The sequence below is a fragment of the Aphelocoma coerulescens genome, chromosome 10 (assembly GCF_041296385.1).
Source record: "Aphelocoma coerulescens isolate FSJ_1873_10779 chromosome 10, UR_Acoe_1.0, whole genome shotgun sequence".
NCBI lineage: Eukaryota > Metazoa > Chordata > Aves > Passeriformes > Corvidae > Aphelocoma > Aphelocoma coerulescens.
Window position 1 is genome coordinate 10,350,940 of NC_091024.1, and position 25,312 is coordinate 10,376,251.

The 25,312-nt window shown below is 46.9% G+C and overlaps 3 protein-coding genes across 3 annotated transcripts in view; all 3 read right to left on the reverse strand.

Moving 5' to 3' along the window:
* Positions 1–2,884: 2,884 nt before the first annotated feature.
* On the reverse strand, positions 2,885–8,830 carry SELENOS (selenoprotein S). Its single transcript, XM_069025340.1, has 6 exons — positions 8,696–8,830; positions 8,437–8,571; positions 6,806–6,912; positions 5,881–5,970; positions 5,715–5,790; positions 2,885–3,722 (listed from the first exon to the last, which is right to left on the reverse strand). The coding sequence occupies exons 1-6, from the start codon at positions 8,775–8,777 to the stop codon at positions 3,643–3,645; spliced, it is 570 nt and encodes a 189-aa protein (XP_068881441.1). The 5' UTR covers positions 8,778–8,830; the 3' UTR covers positions 2,885–3,642.
* A 176-nt stretch (positions 8,831–9,006) lies between these two features.
* Positions 9,007–14,834, reverse strand: SNRPA1 (small nuclear ribonucleoprotein polypeptide A'). Its single transcript, XM_069025341.1, has 9 exons — positions 14,632–14,834; positions 13,697–13,844; positions 13,186–13,264; positions 12,790–12,836; positions 11,988–12,090; positions 11,397–11,476; positions 10,201–10,276; positions 9,729–9,822; positions 9,007–9,200 (listed from the first exon to the last, which is right to left on the reverse strand). The coding sequence occupies exons 1-9, from the start codon at positions 14,711–14,713 to the stop codon at positions 9,142–9,144; spliced, it is 768 nt and encodes a 255-aa protein (XP_068881442.1). The 5' UTR covers positions 14,714–14,834; the 3' UTR covers positions 9,007–9,141.
* Positions 14,835–18,268: 3,434 nt separating this feature from the next.
* Positions 18,269–25,312, reverse strand: part of PCSK6 (proprotein convertase subtilisin/kexin type 6) — a 34,422-nt gene continuing 27,378 nt past the window's right edge. The window contains exons 16-21 of the mRNA XM_069025512.1: positions 24,597–24,793; positions 24,077–24,164; positions 22,882–22,973; positions 21,502–21,631; positions 20,377–20,489; positions 18,269–19,937 (exon numbers count right to left, since the gene is read on the reverse strand). Coding sequence (XP_068881613.1) covers positions 19,840–19,937; positions 20,377–20,489; positions 21,502–21,631; positions 22,882–22,973; positions 24,077–24,164; positions 24,597–24,793 — 718 coding nt within the window. The 3' untranslated portion in view covers positions 18,269–19,839. The remainder of the gene's footprint in view (positions 19,938–20,376; positions 20,490–21,501; positions 21,632–22,881; positions 22,974–24,076; positions 24,165–24,596; positions 24,794–25,312) is intronic.

Consider the following 25,312-nt stretch of genomic DNA (forward strand, 5'->3'; position numbering starts at 1 on the left):
AAGAGGGAGGGGAAAAAAAGAGAAAAACCCAAGGCTTCAGCCCATCCAAGTCTAGACCAGCTTATTTTATAGCTGGAAATTACATAGCTTCACTGTTCAGCTATAGCAGGGACAGAAAGATGCCAAGCCCCTCCCGTGACTAAACTGATCCCTGAAAAGCTGGCAAAATTCGTCCAGAAGGTGGATCTGATGTGGAGATGTGTGCTGATGTGCAGTCAAGCTTGCAAGGACCCAACTGCTCAAGAAGGGAGCGGCCTGCTTCAGCAGGAGGCAGAAAGAACAGCATTAGAGGGGTTTAAATGCAGCCAGTAACAACAGCGCTGCTGACAAAATGTCCAGGAGACTGTCGGGCTGGATGCCATCCCCCTTCACAGAGCTCTGGAACACAAAGTCATCTTCTAGGGAGGGGAATAAGACACCCCTCCCCCCCCTAAAAACCCAAACAAACCAATCTAAACACCTGAGCTGAGTATCAGCAGAGTCTGAGCACAGAGCCACTGCAGAACAGCCCAGCTCCTTCAGTTTTGAGTCAAAATAGTACAGAACTGCAAAAAACACAGCAGATGAGATTTCTTAGTACTGGCATTTCACACCTGCACTCACATTCTGCAAGGACAGCAGTTCCTTGCAGATACAGGTGCAATTATAATTTTCATTCACATTGATCTTTGATTGAGACAGATAACTCTGGAACATCTGGGAACAGCTCTGCTGACAGATTTCCCCATTGCCCTCACTCCCCTAACTCCCTCTTCTGTTTGTTATTAAAAATTTCCAGCATAAGAAACTAATTTTTAAAACGCCCAAGTATGCAATATCACTCTTAAAATCTTTCCCCCATTTCACAACGTTTTTGAAAGGCATAAATAAAGCCAAATAATTTTTATGAGCCTGACAACATGGGTTGTTTTGTTCAGTTTTAACTCCAGTGCTCAGTATCTCCTGATGAATAGTTAAGAGAACTATGGACAAAACAGATCTCATCTGCAGTTTAAAGAAAACAAAAAACTCTGCTCCTCCAGCATACAAATCATCTAAAAGCAACAAAAACCACTTAGCTGCATTTCTCAAGCAACTAACATTTGCAGGAATTTTTTGTTCCTCTGAACACTTGCTGATTTTTGGATTTTTCAATACCCGAAACAGATTATTCTTCAGTGGTTAAACACCATTTTACGGCAGTTAAATAGTTTATTACCCAGCTTCTTCCAGACAGAGGTATTTCAGAACATCTGCATGAGTAAAGCAAGAGGCTTCTTGCATAACTGCTCTAGTGGGGGGAAAAAAAAAAATCTCCTGAAGGCTTTTTAATATGATCTTTCATAATTCAAGTTCTTGGGAATTCATACCAAACCAGGAACAATGGATTCATTAAATAGTTCACTTTCACCTAATGCTTTCTGCATGCTTCACTCCTGAGCTATAAAGCAGCAAGCAACCACCTTTCCATAATGCTTGTGGTCAGGGGAGAGCTTTTCCATTTGAAGTCAGAGGAAAAACCCTTCCATCTTGTGCAGGTTGTGAGCCAAAAGAAAAGTTTTACGAACTGAGGTTCATCCTCCCAACCTGTTCAATAGCTTAGAAGTGTCTGACCAAGAAAAATTCATGAACTTGATGATTAAAATAAAGAAAAAAATTAAAAATTGAGAAATAAGGTTGAAGCTTCCAGAAATACATACATCATTTCATTTTCACTGGGTACGTCTTACTAAACCTTAGAATTGGGCAAAAAGCCATATCCCTAGTCCTAGCCAGAAGCAACTCTTGAGACACAGAGAAAGATTAGCATATGCTCAGTTAAGACCTGCTTATTTATTTTGCAAATGTTTTTACTGAATTAAATAAACCCATCCCTGACCATTTTATCAACACAAGGATTTCTGCTTCTTTAAGACAACAGCCTCCCCCATTTGTTTTTCTGAAGACAACACCTCAGTCTGTTGCCTGTTTCCCCAACATGAGGGGGAAGATGTTCCCTAAGGCATTCCAACTTAGTCCTCTTTCCTGAAGAAGACTCTTCAGAACTTGAAAGTATCCATCTCCACCGCTATTTTTTTTTCTTGGTAAAGATTAAAACCTGAAGTTACACACACTGGCCTCTGTTACAACGGAAATTTAAGTTTACATACCAAAATGGACAGAAGCCAGGGAATGAAAATCAATTTCCATAAGAACATCAACAGCCTCACTTCACCTTCTACACACACTTAACCAAACACTTAGTTGTGTCTAAAACAAAAGATTCTTGGCCTTTCGATTTCATTACCAACTTTACAACTCACTAGTAACATGCTCCTGTTGCATTTCTAGTCAAGAGAAATATCTATATGCATATAAACAGTGTATTCAAAGTTGGCACTCGTATCTATTGATGAGCACAAGTATTCCAAGGGTGAATATTCAGAAACAAGTGCTCAAGCAGCCCTAAGCTCAAAGGAACCACTTCTCCACACCCCAGTGCCCACAGACCAGCTCAGTAACAGCAACTGGACACAGGGACACTTGTCCTATGCAGACAGGAATTATTTCACTCTTTTCCAAAGACAACCTGGATTTTTTTGTCTGTTGCATTTTAGAGAGAAAATCAAGGGGAAGGGATGGTTGAAAAGTTTGGTTATAATTACCAGTTCTGTTTTCTGTCCTCAGTGCTGGATATACACCACAAGGATGAAGACCACATACTTATTCCTTGCAGCCCCTTACTTGCCAGTGTGACACTTTCTCTGGCCAGAGCTCTCAGCACACACCAGCCTCACCTTTGGTGCTGCACAAGCTGCAGGAGGGTCACTTCATCTCCCACCTTGCTTTACACACATTTATTGCACTAGAACAAATGCCTTCTATAAAAAGATGCTGTAGAAAACCACAAAATTGTAAATACTAATTTATGATTTGTTTGCAATTATATTTAATATTAATAGTGTCTTGTTTTTACAAAGCAGTTGAAATTAAAAAGAAAAAAAAAAAGAAAAAAAAAAAAAAAGAAAAAAAAAGGAATAGCAAGAACCCCCCTGTCTGCTGTCTAGCATCAGTAATCCTCACTGGTTTGTTTACCATTTATAAGGAAAACATCATTCAAGCTGGCTTGTCACAGAGACTCATCTGCAATAACTGGCCTTTGGTGCAAATCCGTGGCATTTGTCATAGTGCTTTTTCTGGAAGTCCCTCTGCCTAAATTCAAGGTGTCTACCAATGATAATATCCTTCCTCTCTAAGCAACCTTCCAGCCAAAGACAGCCAATCTGGTAACACATCTGAGGATGGTAAATATCCTCATCTTAAACAGGTAAAGTGAGCACACATAACTAAATTTGCCAGAGAGCCCAGATCTCACAATCCCAGGTGATTCACCTTTTTTGGAGACTATGCTCCCTCTCTAGAGAGGAGTGAAAATTAACTGATTATGCTGAAATTGCTTCTCTCCTCACCCTCTCTAACAGGATCAGATATTTTGCAGGTGTAGGATCAGCCAATGCGTTACAATTTGGAAACAGTGTAAATCTAACAACCAAAAAACTGTTTTAAGTTAACAAGTGCACAAAACCAGCCCCAAAGCAGTCCCTGTGACAGGCCAGCTGCAGGCAGTTAGACAAGGGGTAAGATCAAGCCTGCTAGTGCCAGGGGACACTAGGGAGGTTAGCCTCATCCACCTGCTGATGGGCCTCGCCGGCCAGGTCTCCAGGAGCACGTCCCACCTCCTTCTCCAGACAGTGGATTATAGCCTAGAACACAGAAGAGAAATCCACTGTATTAATATTCATCCTCCACAGCCCTTCACCAATGCACAAGGAACACCAAAAATAGATCTCACAATTATTTACACCTTGTTCATATTTTACACAGGCAGCATTTTAAGGAAAATGAAAGCAGAGAAAATATCCAGACTTGAGAGGGTTTCTTTTTCTAGTGCTAACAGTGAAAGCCATTGCAAAACACTTGTGTTTTAATTTGATCAATTTGGATTAAATGAAATTGAAATGAATTGCCATTTAATTATTCTAAGTCTGCACTAAACCTGCAGTGCTGCTCTGCAGGATCAACAAAGCAGCAACAGCAGCTCTTACAGTAAACTCTGTAAGAGTGTATCTGTTCTCCAAGAGCCCTAACAGTCAGGGACTTAAAATAATCCCTTATTCCAGTCCTGCAAGGAATACTCTGAAGGTCAAAAGGTAAATCCACTCATTAATACCACAAAGTATTTTTTTAGAGCATTTCAAAAGGCAAGCATAGGCAGTAAGGCAAATACACTTTAGTTGAACATCCTAATGCTGTAACCATGGGAAACTTCATGTCAGGAGAACACACTCAGAAAGTTACAACTTGGCAAACATCTTCAATTTGTTCTGCACAAAGCAAAGAACCCTTATCCTAGCAGCACTGCTAACTAAGGGGGGGGGGCGGTTCAAAGCAATCTGTTCCACTGAAACTTCCAGTATCACCTTCATCTTTGAAATTTGTTTTTCTCATACCAGCCAAGTTTTGCTTTCTAGCTTAATTGAGCAGCTGAGCAGCACAGATGGTTCTTTCACTTCATGCTGATCTACCTCATGAGAAGATCCAAGACCTCTAATTCTCTAATTGGTTACTTAACTGACTGACTTTGCTGAGGATTAAACTAGGACAGGTAGCAGCTGGAAAGGTGTCCCAACCCAGCTGCCCTGATCCTGGTTCTCAGCACAGCTGACCCCTGCATTTCTCATCCCCCAGGGAGGTCAATATCCTATGACAGAGCTTTCAAAGGTACCTGACAGCATCAGACATCACACTGCCCTCATATTAAACAACCTAAGATGAATCAGTCACTTGATTCCTTCAAATGTCAGGAAAAATACTCAAAGCAGAATTCCAGCACTGCACTGTTACTGAGGTTTAATATGTTTAATCAAGAATCCACACATTTAATCAAGTGACTTAGCACTGCACCCTAAGTGGACCCCCCTTTCAGCCTCATATGACTGAGGCTGTCTAGATGATCCACTCCACTACAGAAAATTGTCATTAAAATATACCCAAATTAGCACTTCCAGGTATGGCAAGGGCTGATGGGCTGAGAAGAGAAGCAGCAGACTGGCTGCAGGGCTAATATGCAGCAGTGAGCCTGACGTGAGCAATGTGAGACCATAGAAAGCACTTCATGCATCAAGATGATTCCAGCAGGTGACAGTGAGTTTAATGGTGAGACCTTCTGGTGCTTTGTGAGAGTTGGTAAGAGTTTATACATCTACAGGATTTATATATTCAATAGGTCAGCATCGTGATATATGATAAATAAGGTCACATTTTACATAATGATGTCTTTCATCTTCTTCATCTACATAATACAAAGTAAAATACCCTCTTCCTGCATTTAGTACTACAGGTGCTTTAAAGGCAGATCAGATATTAAATTATTGAATTTATACAATAACAGGGGACAGATCCCACAAATATTGTAAGAATCTGTAATTCTGAGTGACAAAAATCTCAGTAAATTATGCCAAAGCATAGTCACAAAAAACCTGAACCATTCTTTTTCCCAGGGAAAAGCACTCCCAAAACTTCCTGCCAGCTTTTGCACAAAGGGCAGAGCACACCAGCTGATCAGAGATAAAGAGCTCGTTTGTAAAGAACATTTTGTTTCCTCCTTGAAAAAGACAAAATGTACAGAGACTACAGATACAGCTGGATAAATAACCTGTTCCAAGCTCAGAGTGTCTGAAGGATTCCATACTCACCACCTCCTCTCAAAGGCTTTTTGTTTGGTTTAGATTTTGGGACTGTTGAGGCAGAGGCACCAGGTTCTACTTCTTGCTGTTCAGAAAAGCAAAAAGTTACTCAATATGAATTTCAGCTCCCTTAATCACATGAACACAACTGTGACCTGATTAACATGGTTGTTACCTGATTCAGTTTCAGGTTTCCTTTGTAGCTTTTTCCTTCTTGCATACTCTCCCACATCGCGATCTTCTGCCTTCGCTTCTCTTCTTCGAGCTACAGAGCAAATCCAGATAGAGACTTGGTCTTAAAACTAAGATTTCAGAACTAACAGAATCCCCAGAAACAGCTACAGCAGACTCATCACACTATCTTTATCTGATACAGTATCTCTGAGATTATAGAAAAATTTCTTCTTTTTCTACATCCACATCTCTTCCCCTCCTCAGGATGTACAGACTGAGTCTGCAGCTTCTTTTGGCCACTTGATGCTTTAAAACATTTTTAAATTAAAACAGAACCAAGTGGCAAGTTTAAACCCTGAGTCTATAAAAAGTACTAAGTAAAGAATATTCCATATGAAAGTAATTTAATGTACAATGTGGGGTTCTACAGAAGAAAGGACTTCTCCTTTGTTTTTAACTGCCAATATTACTTGAAACATCAGCTATAAACTGAGGTCTGAGTGTCTGACTGCAAAAGCAAAACCAGAAGAAGAGGTGGGATGATGATCAGTGTTACTGCTATGCTGATCACATCCATTTTCTGCACTGCTCCTCACAGCAACTTGCTATTCCTTGTTATCTCAAGCTGTAATTCAGGCCCTTAAATTGCAGCAATGCTAAGCTACATTTTTAACACTTTTATTTGCCATTAAGAGCAGAAAACACATATATGCACTGGTACAGTTAACTTAAATGCCAGCAAAACCCCTCCAGCCATTCACTGCACACACAACTAAGCTCCTGCAAGTACAGATTAACCTGTGAAAAAATGAACACCAGGCCCACAGTGACCCTGGCACACAATTGCAATTTGCTGCTCTCTTTTACAGCAGCAAAGTGTTTGATGACAAATGTATGAGTTAAAGTAAGAAATGCTCTCTGGTTACCTGTCTTTGCTTTTCTTTGTATCTTTCTGCTTGTGCATTCAACTCCTCTTGCATCCTGAGGCGAGCTGCTGCCAAAGCTTCTTGTCTTCTTACCACCACATCAGGTTCTAGGAAATCGGGAAAGAGTTTGCAAAGCTATTCAAAGTAAATTCCAGATGGTCTCCTCAAAGAACTGTAATAAAGAAAGGCTCACATCTCTCCCTACAGCTGCTTTGTGGAAAATCACATCTCAAATTCAGTTTCCAGCTAATCTTTTATAGTAATTTATATGCTGAATTAAACTTCATCATGTTTTAATATTTTGGAGCAATTACTTTAACAGGATTTTAATAAGGACACAAGTGTAACTAACCATAAAATTTAAACCTCACACTTCAAGGACACTTCCTTCTATTTCTGAAGAAGTTATTTGATACAAATAAATTCAGAAATACCACCCAGGCTTCGCAGGGACCATTTTTACCCAGAGCACTGCTTTTACGCAGAAGGATGAGGCAAGCAGCCCACGTTCACTCCTACTCCTTCTGGCAATGGGTCCTGCTGGTGTCAGTGCAGCAGTGGATTTAACACCCTCTATCAGCAGAGAAACCACTTACAAACATGACACACATCTCAAGAGACACCTGCAGGTCTCAGAAAATCCACACTGAGTCACCACTGCTCTTCATGAGTGGCCTTTGAAGGTCAAAAGAAAAATTATACTCCAAAAAGAAGCAAATGTTGCTCTGTTTCCTTCCAGAAGCTGAAGCATCTCTATATTTGTTTGCCACCATCCAGTGATGAATATGAAAAAGAAATGTCAGTACTTTCAGTAACATCATTTTACAGGCAGTTTGGGCAATTAAATTGCCATTTAATTATCATCACAAAAGAACAGCAGAAGGATAAGGGTAGGCAAAAAAGATTTTTCTGGGGCCCCACATCCTGTCATTCCAATGTGCCCAAGGGATCAGTGCCAAGCACTCATGGATTTGGCAGATCCGTGAGCACAGCCTGTGCTTTTCAGCAGGACCATGACTGTGTGCGATTTACAACCTGTGCCACACTCCCAAAGATAACACAGACTGTCACACCCCAAATGTACACAGTCCTGCCAGAGCAGGAACCGGGAAGGAATAACTGGAAGAACATGATGAATATTAATTTAAAAAAAAGATTATTTAAAGAAGTATTTCCCCCAGGATTTAGATTTGGGCGTTTTGGTTTTCTTTGATAAGTCTAAAAGTTATTTGGTAACTGACCACAAGTGATTTTAGCCTCCATCCCCTCAGCTCCTGCACCACCAAAGAGCAGCTATTCCCTTGTTCTGTGATGTCCCGCTCCTTCATTCCCAAACATGTTCCTTTGGGACACAGCTCTTCCTTCAGAACCTTTTAAATACACTTCCCCTGGCCCAGCCTTTCCCGGCGATCTCTTCAGTCTCAGGATCTGAGGACTGAACAGGTATCCCGAGCATCACTCTCCGTTAAAACCCCTCAGAACCGGATCTCTTTTGGGCCGTTACCAACTCCAAACGCCTCTGCAGACCCGAGCGGCTCTCAGCCATCCCGCCAGACCCGCGGAGCGCCAGCGGGAACCCGGAGGGGCACAAACACCGGCTCTGGAGAGGGCGCGGGGCTTCCCGTACTCACCCTCCGCCGCCTCAGCTGCTCCGGGCCGGCCGCTCGGCCGCGCCGCCAGGCCGCGGGACACCTTCTGCACGAGGACATACACGGCGACGGCGGCCAGGAGGATGTACCACCCATAGCTGGACAGCACCGAGCCCACTGCGACGGGAACAGGCCGGGGGTGAGCGCGGGCCGCACGACAAGGGGCCCACCCGGGCAGGGGAGCGGCCCCGGCTCCGCGCCTCGGCCCCGCCGCCCCCCGGCCTCGCCCCCGGCCCCTCACCCGTGTGCTGCAGGGCCTCCAGGCCGCCCCGGCCCAGCGCCGGCCCGGGCCCCGCCGCGGGCCCGCCGCCCCCGATCTCCATCGCCCGCCGCGGCCTCACGTCCGGACCCGCCCCGCTCCACCAATCACCGCCCCGTCCGCCGCCGCCAGGAAGCACCGCGCCGCCGTCGGCAGAGCGCCCGGCGTGACGTGCGGCGGCGCCGGCCAATGAGAGAAGAGGGGCAGGCGCGAGCAGCCAATCACGGCAGAACAAGCCCTTCCAGTCCCGCCCCCCGCCCCGCTGGCGGCCGGGAAGGGGACGGGGCAGCAGCGGCGGAAAAAGGGATCGCTCGTTTATTGACAACCAAATGCGCGAGGACGGGGGCGACGGGCCCCGCCGGGAACACCGGCACAGCACGGGACAGGAAAGGGCTCCTGGGCAGGACTGGAGCATGACAGGGCCCGGGCTACGATCCGTTTGGCACTGTGTCCTCTTCCATTTCTTCTTCGCCGTCCTCCGATGGGCCTGAAAGGACACGTCAGAGTTTTAAGGCAGCTGCTGCTGACGTTACTCTTCTTTTCCCACCCCTCTGCAGAGGAGTAGTAATTATAATAAAACTCTACAGAAAGGAAAATCCAGGTAACCCCGATGTACAGAAAACTGGTGCTATGGCCAGCCTGCAGCTGAGACTCATCTCTGCAGAGCTCCCACCGCTCACTGCTGTACCCACACCCGAGAGGCACTGATGCTCAGCACCAGTCCAGAGGGACTCTGTAATTCATCTCATTTCTTTAAATAACTGGGATGAAGTTTGGAGTCATCCAATACTGCAAGGCACCTTGTTTGGCACCTTGCTTTGGAGGGAGTGTAGGTGAAAGCCCTGAGCTGCGCCCAAGGCCAGGCAGATCATACAGAGCCAGGGATGTGCTCCACACATGACAAAGTCACACTTTTTCTACATAACTCTCTACGGAGATCACATAAAGCATCAGGAAGCAAGGGAGAGAGGTGGATTCTGTTTGGGAAAGAAGAGTAACAGAAGTGGAGAGTGACCTGATTTCCGCTCTCTGCCGGGGATCTGTCCAGCCTGCAGCAAACCCTTCAGCCGCTCCACCTCAGCCAAAGTTGTGGCGTTTGCTATGGCAGTCTGAGAAACAGAGAACTCAGTGAATCCTCACATACCCTGTATCAGTCTGCTTAGAATAAACGCAAAACCCAGATTTCTTCCACTTAAGCGACACCAAACACTATGAAAGTTCTACTAAATTCTAGTTCTAGAAAATTCTACAAATGACAAATGATTACTTCCCCCCTTATTACACAATCCTGGGTGAACTCTAAGCTCAGGTTAACATTTCACTTAAGTTTTCAAAATACAGGTAGGTCTGAAGAAAAATTACAGAAAAAGAACCTAAGCCAAAGTCAGGACACACTGATCTATTTGTCTGAACAGCACAAAAGAAACATTTGTTCAATTTGGATCCATGACAGCTTTTCTCCACCACTTTTCCCCTGACATATTTACCTTAATTGCCTCCACGTCCCCTGGGGAGGGCCCAGTTTTCTTTTTGTCAGTTGGCAGACCAGCCCCTGGATTGAAGCTTCAAAGGAAAAATAAAGACCTGTTACACCTTTTGAAGAGCAGCTGCTTCTCTTAACTTGAAATGCTTCCAAACTAGGTTTGAAAGCATTTCATTCCATCAAGTGTAGTATCTTATCTTTGTTAACAAACTGATACAGTGAAGAATTGCCTCCTTCAGAAACACCAGCAACTTGTCCTCACTGTCCCATTCCCCCCACCTTTTCATCTGCTCAGAGGCAGAACTTTATTCATCAGGCAGTTGACAAAAGCTCTTCCATTTGGATGTTGTTGAACACTCAGCTGATCTGTTGCCATTACAAAAGCAGGGTGGACAAATAAAGAGTAACTGACAATGGGTTTCTGTTCCCATCAGTCTAATATGAGATTACAACAGCCTAAATTAAAGTCTACACTCAACTGGAATTCATCTCAACAGTCAAAAAAAAAAAAACCAACAACAACCTGGTATCTGCTGCTGCTAAGGAAAATCACCTGCTTATTCTAAAACTGTCACAGACCTGAGTCCCTTTCCACTCACAAACTAGAGCTCAAATCCATCTATTATAGCTTTAAGTAAGTTCAAGACATTTTTTCTATTTAACCATGAATTTGGAAATGCTGTTGCCATACATGATCTGATTTCTTATTTCCAAATAGTGATCAAAGACTAAACAAAACATATGATGCACCAGTTAATAATTAAACTAAATAAACTAATAGAACGTAATAGCTTAACTAAAGATTTTCATCTGCATTTCATCTTCTAATTACAGATTTCACAGTTTATATTCCCTGGCAAAACAGAAAAAAATAGTTGCCAATCATCTAGGAAAAAAAAAAACACCAAACAAATTAAACAATGGCCACCTCTCTGCAGTTAAATAACAAAAATAAAATTTAGGTTTCCTGCTTATTGACTTCAATGAATCCACCCTGACCAAGTTATCTCTTTCAGAAATATTTCTGAGATGTATTCACCACCATCCAAAATTTGGGGTGCTTGGACAAGGCACTTCTGGCTCCCAAAGCTTTTGAGGCATCCTGCCAGCAGCTGATATTTCAGTTTTCTGCCTGATACTGCACACAAAGAAAGTGGTGTTTCTGAAGGAGGATGCCAGTGTAAATTTGTTTTATCTTACGTTTTTGCTCTCCTGGCAATATCCTTTGCAAGCTGTGCACCCCGTTTGCCCTTGAACATTTTCTCTGCCTCCTGTCGCTCCTACAGCGATACCACACACACACAAAGTTAATTTGAGAACATCACAGTTTGCAAAGCTTCTGTCTTGGCCAAGAAAGACACTTTGGCTCATCTTCATCAGTGAAATTGGTACATGGAGACCAAATGTAAGAACAAGCAGAACTGCCCAAACACTCAAAGATTTATCAACCTCGTGCTCTTAAAATTAAGAGCTTTTTCCACACTCATCTCCACCCAGAGCTGAGAGCTGTGGTGTTTCCTTATTTCTTTCTCTAGAGGTCTGTCTCCTACCAACACCAGAGGGACAGAAAAGAGTAACACTACACAAAGGCAGTAAAACTCAATTAAACATAATTAAACAGATTATATCCTTAAGAGAATGAAACCATAAAAGAAAACAATGAGAGCGCTGTAGAGCCACTTACAGAGTTCCAATAAAATTTACAGCTATGGCAACAAGATCACTGTTAGCGATGAATTTTCAGGAATGAAAAAAGAAAAAAATAGCTACATCAAAAGCAAGCAGACTTACTTTGAGCTTCACTTTTTGAAAATCCAGCACTCTGACCTGGGGAACTTTATGAATTAGATATAATCTGTAATGTTTCTTATTTGTTACAGGATTCCTTAGAACACTGTGAAGTAAATAAAGGTTATAAAGAGGCTCTTAATACAAAATGTTTTAAAATACACTTGTATTGAAATATATTAATATACTTGAAATGCATTCATATACTTCCTGCTGTAACAGACAACAAATACCAAGAAGTAAGTCTAGTGACAGTTCTTTGATATTATGGAAACTACAGTTAAAACTTGCACTTTAGCAATTAAGCAGATTTAACTGAAGGATGACATAAAAAACAACCTCAAAATAATCCCAATAATCCCACAAAAATAACTGAACCATCACTTTTCCTACCTGGACACAGATCAACTGAAAAATCACACAACAAACTGCATTTCTTTCTGTCCCTCACACCAAATGCAGTATTATTGAAAAGTCCTTGTTTACACGTATTTTAAACTACTTTTTATCAACAGATTAAACCTTTTGGGTTTGGGTTTTTAAAGGTTAAGCTCACTTCAGCACTTGTGTATTGGTTTACATCTCATTGCCACAACACTCTGCCACTGATATAAAGCCTCAGATATTAAATACCTGAGGCCTATGAAGCATAGTGGAAACATTGTTTATCAATTCAATTTTTAGACATAAAGGATCTGTCACAGCTCATAAAAAGCAGAGCATTCCAGAGCAAAGCAAAGGGCCAGGCCAGCAGCAGAGGTCAAACACCACATAAAGAGCAGCTTTTCTTTTTAGGGTTACATACCTCAGGTAAGTCAATGATTTAATAGTTGATAACGGATCCAGTTCACCCTGGGTAAAGGGAGCACAGCAAGAAATTTTAAGTTCATTTAGTGAAAAAATCATATATTTGAAAACAAAGTTCCTGAACTCATATCTATTTTAGAAATTAATTAGAATTACTGTAATTAGTTTAATAGGAAAACCACTAAGCTTTGTGACTGCTGCTTCACTGCATGATGCAAATGTTCATTAAAGCATGTACACCATTAACTACTGCCAAAACTTTGTTATTACTCTGAAGAAAAAGAACCAACTATTACCAAAAGGATATGGCACTACTGTAAGGAAAATGGTTAATTACAGAGATGAAAACCACAAATTTTAAGCTTGTTTAGCTTTATCCTGCATCACAACTTACCAGTTCAGCAATGTTGTTGTTGGTAAGAATGAGCTCCGTGAGGCTGGGCAAAGCCTGCTCCAGGTTCTCACCAATTCGACTAAAGAACAACAGGAAACAAAGGTTTGATTTAGGGCAGGAATTAGCAATAGTGGATATACAAAGAAACACAGTAACACAGAGGATCTCCCTGTGAAAACCCAGTCTGACACAAAAAACATTTCTAATAAAGCTGACTAAAACCACTGCAAGAGTATTAGATGCAATATGAGATTTAAATCCATTGCCTTGCACGTATCCCTGTTTTCTTGTCTTTATGGGGCTGATTACTGAAATCCAAAGTTCTGGCCAAATCCCAAACTCTGCATCTCATTGTCCTGGCTGAGAAACTGAATGAGGAAGGAAACTGAAAGAGGGCCCATACAGTACTCACTGCTGATTTTATTGCCTAAAACAAACACCTCTGCACCTACCCAGCACTGAAAGACACACACACACCTCTCTCCCAAGAGCATTTTCCTCTGCCCCTTACCAAATCCTGTTGTTATTCATCAGGAGAGTTTTCAGCCTCCGCAGCAGCGGGAATCCGTCCAGTTTGCGGATCTCATTGTCAGAGAAATCAATTGCATCAAACTGGTCCAGAGTGGCACCCAAGTTCTCAATAACAGGGATTTTATAACCTGGAGAGAGAGTGCAAGGCAGGGATTAGACAGTGCCCACAGCAGAGCAGAACAAAGCAAAGCAGAGTGAGTGGGGGCAAATCTGGATGGACTGAGGATGCTGATAAGTCTCAGACAAAACATCTCTGGCCCGACTCTCCTCCACATCACTCCCAGACCAAACTCTCCCCCTTAAACCCAAAAGCCCCACTGCGGTTTTTCCAATCCTTCTTCCTCCTCCTCAGCAAAACCCCAAGCCCCCGCTTGTATGTGTCCTCCTAGCCAAACCCACCTTTCTGGAACATCCCTCGTGCTGGGGGCACATCCCGCCTCCACCACAGCACATTCCTCCCACATTTCCCCCTATTTCCCCTTCGTGGTAGCTCGAACGAGATAATCTTAAGGTTCCTTTCCAACCCAAACCATTATACGACGCTGTAATTCACGCCCTCACATCCCCCTGCACGTTCTGCAGCCACTGAAGCCTATTTAACCACCCCCAAACCCCAACCCCCGGCCACTGCACCCCCTCCAACAACCTCCCCGCGGCTTCCCCCATCCTGATTCGGCACCTCCGGCCAACGCAAGATCCATCACGGACCCTCCAAGCGCCATCACAGGCCTCTCCTCCAGGATCCAACATAGTCCTCCCCCAGGCCCCATCACTGACGACCCCCAGGCCCCATCACTGACGACCCCCAGGCCTCATCACAGGCCCCCAAGCCCCACCACACACAGAGGCCTCGGCCCTCTGCGCTCGCCCGCCCCTTCCCAGCACAGCCCCCCTCGCCCCGCGGGGCCCGCGCACCGCGCAGGTCGAGCTCCCGGTCGCGGATGGCATTGGTGTACTGTGCCGCCTGCTCGATCAGCTCCGCCGTTAGCTTCACCATCGCGACACACCGCGACAAACGGCGACAAACGGCGACACACCGCCCAACACCGCGGCACACCGCGCCAGGCCGCACACCACCGCGCCAGGCCCCGCCAGGCCGCGCCGCGCCGCCGCAGGACACCGCGCCGAGCGCCGAGCATGCCCAGGCCGGGCAGCCGAGCACCGAGACAGCGAGCGCCTGGGACAACCCCGCCCCGTCCCATCCCGGGCATTGCCCTCCTCCCGGGCTGACAGAGCACCCAACATCCCATCCCGGGCATTCCCCTCCTCCCGGGCTGACAGAGCACCCAACATCCCATCCCGGGCATTCCCCTCCTCCCGGGCTGACACAGCACCTAACACCCCATCCCGGGCATTGCCCTCCTCCCGGGCTGACAGAGCACCCAACACCCCATCCCGGGCATTGCCCTCCTCCCGGGCTGACAGAGCACCCAACACCCCATCCCGGGCATTGCCCTCCTCCCGGGCTGACAGAGCACCCAACACCCCATCCCGGGCATTGCCCTCCTCCCGGGCTGACACAGCACCCAACACCCCATCCCGGGCATTGCCCTCCTCCCGGGCTGATACAGCGCCCAGCACCCCATCCCGGGCATCCCGTCCTCGCCGGGGCCAGCTGGGTGTGCCATGGATCACAAGCTCCGTAGGGAGTTGGCTTTGCCCCCAGCAGTGCCCTAAACAGCACAGATGCCACCAGAGGTTGCCTCCCACCTGGCATTTCCAGGTACAGATTTATCTGCAGAAATCCGGGCAGAGCAGACCGGGACCACACTTCACGCCATGACTGGTGCTTCCCTTTGGACAGTGCTGTGTGCAGGCACTTGCTGCTCATCTCCTGCTCCACAGTCAGGGCACCTTCCACAACAACCGCAGCTCTTGCTGCTTTCCCTCCTCCAGCAGCAGCTCAGCCTTTGCTCCTGGATATTGTGTTGCCCATAAGCACCTTCCCCCTGCAGCATTTGGGGCAGTTTCTCTGTCACTTCCATGTGCATTCCTGGTCTCAAAGGTGCTGTGTTGGGCTGGGAACACCTCACAGGCTGTGGCACGACACACACCCTTTATCTGTGAAATAAAACGTGTTTGCAAATGTCACTACATCCCCCTAACCAGCTTCAGGAGTTTGGGGAGCAGCAAGGAGGAGCTGGGAGTAGCACTGGGGGAGCTGAGGTGGCTCTGGCTGCTGTGTTTGGCTAGGAACTCCCAGGTCCCTGGGTCTGAGGCTGGGGCACTGCCTGGCACCACCAGGGAGGGCTCAGTTGGGTGAACCACACTGAAGGCCACTGGACCGAGGGGAACATGTAAAAGGACACAGTTGACCACCCCCAAACTCCAAAACCTGCTGAATGTCACCAAGCCACGGCTTCTGGGGAAATCCTTCTCCAGCCTTCAAGGCCCGCAGAGTGAGACGAGGAAGGATGAATTCTGTCTCCACTGCTATCGAGGGAAGGATATTTATTGTGAGCCATGACATTTCTGTGAACCCAGAGGATGTGATAATAGGCTAAACACTGCAGCCACGCTTGGCACTGCACAGGGATGGCTCATGCTTTTCTTTTGGGAGCTTCTAAGGGCATCACCCCGGGCGTGACGCCTGGCTCAGTCCCCAGGACTGCAGCATCAGAGCTGGCCCTGCGAGGGGTCAGCTGGGCTCAGGCAGCTCCTGTGCTCCCTGCTGTGAAAACTCCCTCACCAAAGCTGTATGGGAAAGCACAGAGTCAGGTTTTTATAACAGCTGCGTTTGTTTTATAACATAGGAGGGAACAAGAACAAGAGGGAGCTGTCATAAGAAAAAACCCAAGAATTAGCAGCACTGTTGTACGTGACTCAGGCATCATGCAGTGTTAAGCACAACAGAGACTTTAGTCATTTCAGGCAGTTGTTAAAAGGAGACTCTTTTCAGCCTCCTGGAAAGCAGGTCCTGCCTCTGACAAGGCCAAATAAAACGTGGGCCCGTCTCCCCTAGCACAATACATCTGTTTGCCTCAGCTCTACAGCCACAATAGAATTGAAATTGCGAGCAGACGGATTCTGGGTGTCAGACGCTCTCGACAGCCCTTTCCTTGCAATGGAAACACAAAGCAATGATTTTTAAGATCTGTGTTCCCCACCTGCCAACTACACAATGGCAGATGGTCGTGGCTGCAACCCCACGGCCAAACTGCAAACGAGGAGTCAGGCTGCGCTAAGATTTTCCAGAAAAGAGCTATTACAGATTTGGCTTTGGTGCCAAGAGACAACAGAGAAATGAGCTTTAATAAATTGCCTAAATATGCATTTATCTTGAAGACACAGCCACTTTGATCCTCTGAGCATACCAGAGTCAGACTTTAATAGCTCCAAGCAAGTATTGCAGCAGCTTGGAGAAATAATCTGAATTTTATTACTTTACAAGAATGATTTCTGAGGGAAACGCTGGAAGCTGATGTTGTTGCATGAATTCAATGTGCAGAATTTGTTTTTCTCTCCCTGGCAGTCTGGAAGGCAGCAAAAAACAGAATAGAGCTGGGACTGCTGGGGACTGGTCATCTTAAATTGCATTGCTTTTCCCAGTGTGTATTTTAAGCTATGTCAAGATGTAAGAGTAAGCATTTTCCTTTTTTTGTAGCATTTCAGTACATCTAAATATACCAGGGAGCAGTATTTACAGGCAGGCTGCTGTGAGCCAGAGAACTGGAAGGCTGGCACAGTACTCCTGATGCACAGCTCCTGTTTTTTTAACACAGCAGGAGAAATGAAGTTTGGTATTTTCCAACCAAAGGGGTAGAAGCCAGGAGTGTGTCACCCCAGTTCTGACCTCTGGTTTGGCCTGAGACTGAAAGGGAAATCCTGTAGCAAGAGAAGGAATCACTGTAGGTGATTAATTCACATTTATCATCTGATTAATGTGAAGACCAACAAAATGGAGAAGCCCACAGCAGCACATCTCTGAGACAGCATCTTCCCTTGTGGGAGGGCTGCATTCTTTTGTTTTTCCCCACTTAAAAAGCTCAGGCACTACCCTGGGCACTTGGCCCATGGTTATTGCAAAACCAACACAACAAACAAAGGGCTCCACAGCTCCCTCCATTCCCCAACCACACCAGCAGCTCCTCTCCTTCCCAGACAGCCAACAGGGAACAGTGGCCCTGTGGCTCCCAGCTACTGGGAACTGCAGTGGGGAAACTGGGAGGGCTCAGGATGCTCCTTGTATGAGCAGGAAAGGGGAGCAAGCCCTTCTGCCAGCTCATCCAGGATCCCCCACACTGGAGAATACATGCAGTCATGCCCAAGCACAACCCCAAACCCCAGACAGATGGCCCTGGGTGCACCAGGGATGCCAGCCCAGCCTGGCACAGGGCAGGTATTCAGGATTTGAGTTTCTTCTGGAGGTAAAAGACCTTCATGACAATAGTGAGGTTTTTGCAGATGCAGCTCATCTGTTCTTGAGCATTTCTCCCACGGGTGCTCTGGGCTGATCAGGAGGTCCAGCCAGGGGAGCTGCTTTGTCCAGCAAAGTAATGATGTGCACTGCCTCCAGTCAAGGCTGCATGAATTTGGAAAAAGCACAGATTCGTTTGTCAGGGGAGATCAATAGTTTATTAACTTAAAGATCAGTTCACCAAAGCTCCATCTTTCCTTGGATTTGGTCCAGGCAGGTGAAGGCTGGAGATGGTGTGGCTTTCCCCTCCTCTCCTGGCTGAGGTGAGCTCTTGTGGGCAAGCCCAGGCAGGGCAGGTGTCATTGCAGCCAAAACCAAGCAGGGATTATCCCAGCTCCATGTGGAACTGGTGACAATTCGTACTGGGAATTTCACTGGCGAAGGGTTTAACTCGTTAAAACTATTAACAATGAAAATCAGAACATGCAGCATAGGAAAGGCTGTTTACATACGTCTGGTGCAAAGAGTGGCTTTGCAGGGTCAGAGAGGAGAAAAGAAGAAGGAATAAGACACAAAAAGATACCCCACTCCCATATAAAAAAATAGTCCACAGAGAAAAAAAACAAGGATTGTATAAGTTATTTTTTAAAAATCTGTAAAACAACATAGCCAAGGATATTTTAAACACAATTATATAAACACCACATGACTTACTATTAAGAGAGAGCATGAAAAGGTTTGTTTCGGGGAAGGGTTTTGTAGAATTAAGTTTCCTGGACAGATCCCTGGAATGTCTCATTTGGGAAGGATATGCCCAAGAAAAATCACTGCTGTGAACAGGAGGATTTTGTGAGAGAGAGGGGTGTACCCAGCAAAACGGGAAGGATCGTAACGTATAATGCCAAGAAAGATTAATTGGGACAACATCTCATTTAGAGGAAGGATTTAGCTTGTTCCAGAACTGAATTAATCATCAATGTACAAGCGGTTCCAGGAGGGAAATACATTTCTTGTTAAGGTTGGTCGGTGTGGACAACCGCCCCCAAAACCCTATGACTCCTTGTAGGCACAGGGGTTTTGCCTGGCTGCAGTTACCTGCAGGGCAAAGCCCTGCTGGGCTGACACACCTGCAGAGCCACGTGGGGCAGCTCTGGCTTTGGTCCTCAAACCTCCAGTTATTGCCATGGCCAGAGGGAAGCAGTGACTGACTGAATCCGAACAGGAGAGCCAGAGTGGGCTGTGGGGCCCCGCTCCGGAGCCGCCTGGTTCATCGTTTTACCTATGTACAGAGCACGGCGCTGGCAATGCAGGTTTAGATCAGCTGTCACCTGGCACAAAAGGGTACCAAAAAAGGAGCCAGAAATGGCTCTTTCCTTGCAGGTGTGTGAAGTCCTGCGTCCCTTGTGGCAAGGGCTCCCACCAGCTGCTCAGAGCGGGCAGATCAGTAGGATTTCTACGAAGAACCAAGCATGTGTACATGGATCATGCATTGGTCCCTGCTCACCAGGAGTGTTTGAGAGTGTTAATATCACCACTTGTCTGCTGCTTCCAGGCCTTGACCACTCAGGGTACGCTCCAATCTCTGCTTAACATATCGCTATAGAAACGCACCGACAGTGATATTAAAGCTATCAAACTTACGAGCGAATGCTTGACAGCACCATGTAAACTCTCCCAAAGCTGAAAAAATAAACTTTTGTCCTAAACATTTGGCAAAACTGGACTGGCAGTCGGTGGAAGTCCTGGATGGATGCAGTCGCTGAACTTTACCCAGCCATAAGACACGTCTGACAGCAGAACTGCACAAACAGCTTCTTTTCACAGAGCTTGTTTGATTTCACCATCTCACAGAAAGTCTTGTCAGCTGGGAGGCCAGGGCGAGGAACAAGAGAAAATGAGAGTAGATTAACATTTTAAATAAACAAACATTGCACGTAACAGGCGCTGCAATTGTGCCAGTGTTGGGGGAGACAGAATTGAAAAGGAGTTGCTTTTTAAGGGCACCTTTCACATGGTTTTAATGAAGGAATAAAGGAGCTTTGCAGTGAGTGGGAGAGTTAGCCCCAAGACTAAACTATAACAAAATACAAATGCTTGGATATGTTTGAGCAACAGGCAGATATCCAGAAGCAATGCCAGGTGAGCCACCTGCCCCCCACAATCAGAGCCCAGCCCACTGCAGCCATGCCCCAGCAAGCCCAGGAGCTCCAGCATGTTCAGCTTTATATGGTGAAGGGAATCCCCCAAACCTCTCATTTTTGCTACTAGGGGAGCAGTACTGTGCCAGCAGTTCTGCCACTTACCATTGGTACAGGTTTCATTTGTCACACAGGAGCCACCGAGGAGGCTGTAACCTTCCTTACACCTGAGGCAGTTCCCACTGGAGCCCTCGCAGGCTGAGCAGTGGTCATCACACCTGGGGACAGAGACCCTGCTGTGGCCTGAACCAGCACCAACATCTCAGGCCAGCCACCCAAAATGAGCTGTCAGCCAGATGACATCTGCTGGCACTGTTAACAGCCAGACCAACCAGAGGATGTGGAAAATGGTAAATTTGAAGCTTGAAAAGTTATTGAAACCCTAGGAAAATGGGGTCAGTGGTGCCAGCTCAATGCCCAGTGACAGCTAGTGACATCCCAAAAGCTCTTGACTGCTGGGAAGATTTGCTGGGATGTGCGTCTCTCCTCCCAGCCATCCCAGCTAGAAAAAGGGCTGCAAAGGGAACCCGTGCTGCTCCCATCCATTTGCTTAGTGTAAAGAGCCCAGCAGCTGCGCCTCCTGCCTGGGGACAGTGGCTTGTGGAGACTATGCCTGAAGTCCCTAGGAAGGGATGCTGGTCTCTTGTTCCTCCCTGCTGAAGAACGAGTGCAGGTGAGTGAAACTCCAGCAGGCAGGGATGGTGTTGTGTGTTCCCAAGTCACCTTTAATCCTTGCTTTTGGTGTTTGCTTTCATGAGGGTGAATCCACTCCCACTCCCCACTTAAAGCACAGAGCTCCGGAGAGAGTGGGAGCAAACTGTTGCCTCCCAGCACCTCCTTGTCTCCCGCACGCAGCCCCGTGCTGGGCCAAGGAATGGGGAACACTCCTCCAACATGGCCACGGGGCGAACAGAGCAGGTTTAGTTGAAAGCTGGAATATTTACCTAAACATTGCTGTTCCTCCCACACCTCCTCCAGAGAGCCCGGGGCTGGGGCTGAACCCCTTCCACCGTAGCCCTAAGACACCTTGCCTGGCTCTGGCAGGGGAGCATGCAGCTCCACTGCTCTGAAATCCACAGGACCAGGGTGTGTGGGGTCCAGCCCCACAGCTGCCCTGGCTCCCTTGTTCCTATTTTCATTTCCATTAAGCTGTGAGCTGTTTCCAGCATTATTCTATCATGGCTGGCAGTGCTCCCCATTGGCCCTGGCTTTGATCTGCTGGTTCCATACCTCTTGCAGACTTTGTTGGGCAGCCCATGGCTGTCAGCAGGGTAGAAACCCTCACGGCAGGCAGGGACACAGTGCCAGTGTGGTGCAGGGCCCTCAGGGGTGCAAGGGGTGCAGTCCTCCTCACCTGGCCCTGTGAGGACGGGGAAAAGGGCAAAATGGCATCTAGGTGATTTTGGAGACAGTGCAAGCGTGGCCATAGCCCCACATGTGATGGGGAGCATAAGCTTGGCTCTGTCTTGCTCACAAACAAGATGCATGTTCTGCCACGAAGTTCCACCCATGTGCTTGGCTCCCACCCCAAAAAACTCAGCCTCCATCCCAAAAAGCCAGGACCAAGTGTCTGTCCCTCTGCAAAGCCAGGAGCTGGCTACTAGGGCTCGGTGAGGAACAGCACATCAAAATCCCCTCCAGGCCATCAGCCACCAGTCCCAAGCATGCATCGGTTTGGGTTTCCCCAGGGTGGAAAAGGAGATGCTAAACTGGGCTGTGGGGGAGCTGGAGGAGCAAAGGGCTCCAGAGAGGAGCTGGGAAAGCAGAGGGCCCCACTCTGATGACTCTGTGCTGTGGCTGGACAGCAAAACTCAGTGATGGAGGTGGTATCATTAAAGAGCTTCCATGCACCAAGCTTGAGAAATGGTTATGCAGGAAAAGGAGATGAGAAAAGGCTGGAAAAATAATTGTGGTGGAGAACATTCACACTGACTGGAATAAAAATTAGAAGGGAAATAATTTTCTCCAGGGATTAAGAGCCCACTCCCTTCCAGGCTTGCCAACAAGATCAATAAATATTTTGGATTTAGTCTAAGGCAATTGCCCATGTATGATACAAGAGGTTCATGTCACTGAACATGGATTGTCTAGAGATCATGTTATCATCAGATCTATGATGATTTTGAGGGTAGACGCAAACATTAACAGTGAAAAATAATTGGACTTGCAGGAATATAGAACAGCAGGCTTTAAAGGGAACTCTGAGCAACTTGAGGCAGATGGGGGAAGCCAGGAGCAGCTAGCCCGGCACTGTGGGGCGGCCGGGATAACACAGGATAACACACTTCAGCTGCCTGACATTTTTATCAGCTGCAAAGCCACCTTCCATCACTCCGAGAGGGTTTTACAGCCTCCCCCGCAACCTTATTAAACCAAAGCACCTGGCTTTGGGGAGATGGAGAAATAAAAAATGGCTCCAATAAAAATGTAAAAACTCCCCTAGAAGCCTTTCTAGCATGAGCATATACCTCACGGGATGTGCTGGAGAGTTGGGATTACTTTCCCTCCAGCACGCTCTGCCTCGGCTCAGGGTGGGTACAGTGGGGATTGGCTCCTGATGCACGAGGGTTTCGGGGTTTTGTGTGGGATGCTGTGGGGCCAAGGACATACCTGTGCTGGCGGGGCAGGTCTCGCACCTCCGGGGCTCCCAGCTGAGGTACATGGCAGGCTGGCACTCCGGCACACAGCTGTCCCCTGCCAGGCTGCCGGGAAAGCAGAGAACATTTGCACCCAAAGCTACAGGCTATGGGGACACAACACAGCCCATTCCCATCTCCACATTCCCCATTGTCCTATGGCATCCTCAGCCTGCAGTGCAGGAGGTGTCGGAAAGCCAGCCAGCATTTTAGGAGAAGTTAAAATCCTGTCTGGACCAAAGGGACAGCTGCGAGTTCCTTAATTAAGTATCCAAGAGGAAATAAAATTACTTTTTTCCCATGGGCAGCCAGCCAGGCTCTCCCAAAGACCTTTTGCACCATTGAGGCTCCCCAGAATAAAAGGAAATTGGTTCAGTGCCGTGGCTGGGCTGGTGCTGCTGCGCCATGGCAGGGATGATTTGAAGTCCCAGCTTAAAAGGATATTGGACAATAAAAAACAAGCGCCACGTGGATTATGTCTGACAAGTGCCTCCACTTGTGCTTTTCCAAGGGAGTAGATAATCTTTTGGCAGCAGGAATTTCTTTGTCTGAGCGAGCCCCGCTGCTACACCACGGCTCTGATTCACTTACAGTGCCTGAACACTGCAGACTGCTATGGGGTTGTACTTCCATGAGCAATTGGGGATGGAAAACAGCTTCTCCTTAGTGCTGACACTGGGCTCTGCATCTCATAGGGGCCAGCAGCAGTGGCACCCGTTGCTCCTTGCAGGCTCAGGGCTGCCCTGCCTGCAACTGCAGGGCTGGAAAATCACTGTTCTGTACTAGCCCCACTCAACAGGTACATCAGATAAAATTTTCAGCATGAATGAATCTGAGGGAAGGGTTTCTGCATTTGCAGGGAGGATTCTCAGCCTGCCTAGAGCAGCTCAGCCTGGTACCAGCTCTACACAGCACTTACCCACCACCCTGGAAAGAGCTGGGGAAAATGAAATTAAATTTAAATCACAGTTTTCAGCTAAGAAAGGGACACTAATCACCACCTTTAAATTCCCAGACCTCCAGCACACTGCACCACAGCTGCAGCACCATGGAAGCAGGATCTCTAGTCTTTAACTTAATTCACTCTCTAATTTCCCATTGGTTTTCCCAAATTTAAACCACAGGTATGAATGCTGCAGGTATAAACTCCTCCCATGCTGGTGTTTTACCTGAATCCCTCTTTGCATGCAGTACATTTGTCTGCTTCACCGACACATTTTTTACAGCTTTGATGACATTTCAGACAGCGTTTCTGACCTTTCAAAAAACAAAGCAAAGCAGGGAGAATAAAATCCGGACAGTGATTTGCAAGCAGCAGTCGGAGCCGCAAAGCCCCACTGCACTCCAGCACCAGCTCCCCAGGGTAGAAAGGCACAGCCCTCCCCAACAGATCCTTGCTTTTGCAGGTGACCTTATCTGTCATTGCTTGCTGAAAAATGTGCTTTGCAAGCAGCCAGGATCGTTAATTACAGTTTCTAATTAAGAGCTTTGAGTTGAGCACCTCTACTTTGCACCACCCTCCGAACACTCAGAGGTTTCCCTCCTCCCTTCACCATGCAAAGTGTGTCAAGGGGGAAATTCAAAGCCGATACTCAAAAATCAAGGTGTGTTCTCCATCCATAGCACTTAAAATAGAAGCAAACCCTGCATATCTTCATGCTGCAACTCTCAAGTGATAAACATCCTTACGTTCCTCGGCGTAGAACCCAGGTGGACACAGCACCACACAGGTGCCCATCTCGGGGTGGTGGTAGAGGTTCCTCTTGCAGGCTGTGCACTGGCTCGGTCCCCTCCCGACGCAGCGCTCGCAGCCCTTGTGGCACCGCCGGCACCTCCGGGCGCTGTTGTCGCCGAAAAACCCGGCGGGGCATGAGCTCACGCACATCCTGGGAAGGAACCAGCAGTGCCCGGGCTTTGGTGCCAGCAGCGGTCACCTCCCACTCCCAGCACCCACCACTGTCCCCTTGCCCACAGCGTTTGGGGCGTCCCCCAGCCTTGGCAGCAATTTGAGATCATTTACTTCTTATTCTTGTGATTTACAGTGTCTTCAAAGTCACAGCTCTAATACAGAGACAGGGACCCTCTTGTCCCAGCTGTAGGTAGTTTCCCTGTGCCATCCCAAGAGACTGAGGAGTGGAAACCCTAGTTCCTGAAGTGATTTGGCACCTCAGCTGGCTGTCCCTCGGGTGTGGGTGACCCCAGCCAGTGAAGCCAAAGCTTATTCCCCAGCATGATTATATGGCCAAGGTCCTCCAGAATTCTCCAGCTCCATGTCCTCCACCCCACTGTATCCTAATTCAGGACAGGGATTCTCACACCTCCTCCTCCATCCATTTCATTTCTCATATGCTTCTTTCTCTGTGCAAACATCTATCACACACACTAAGGTGTGAGACCTGAGGAAA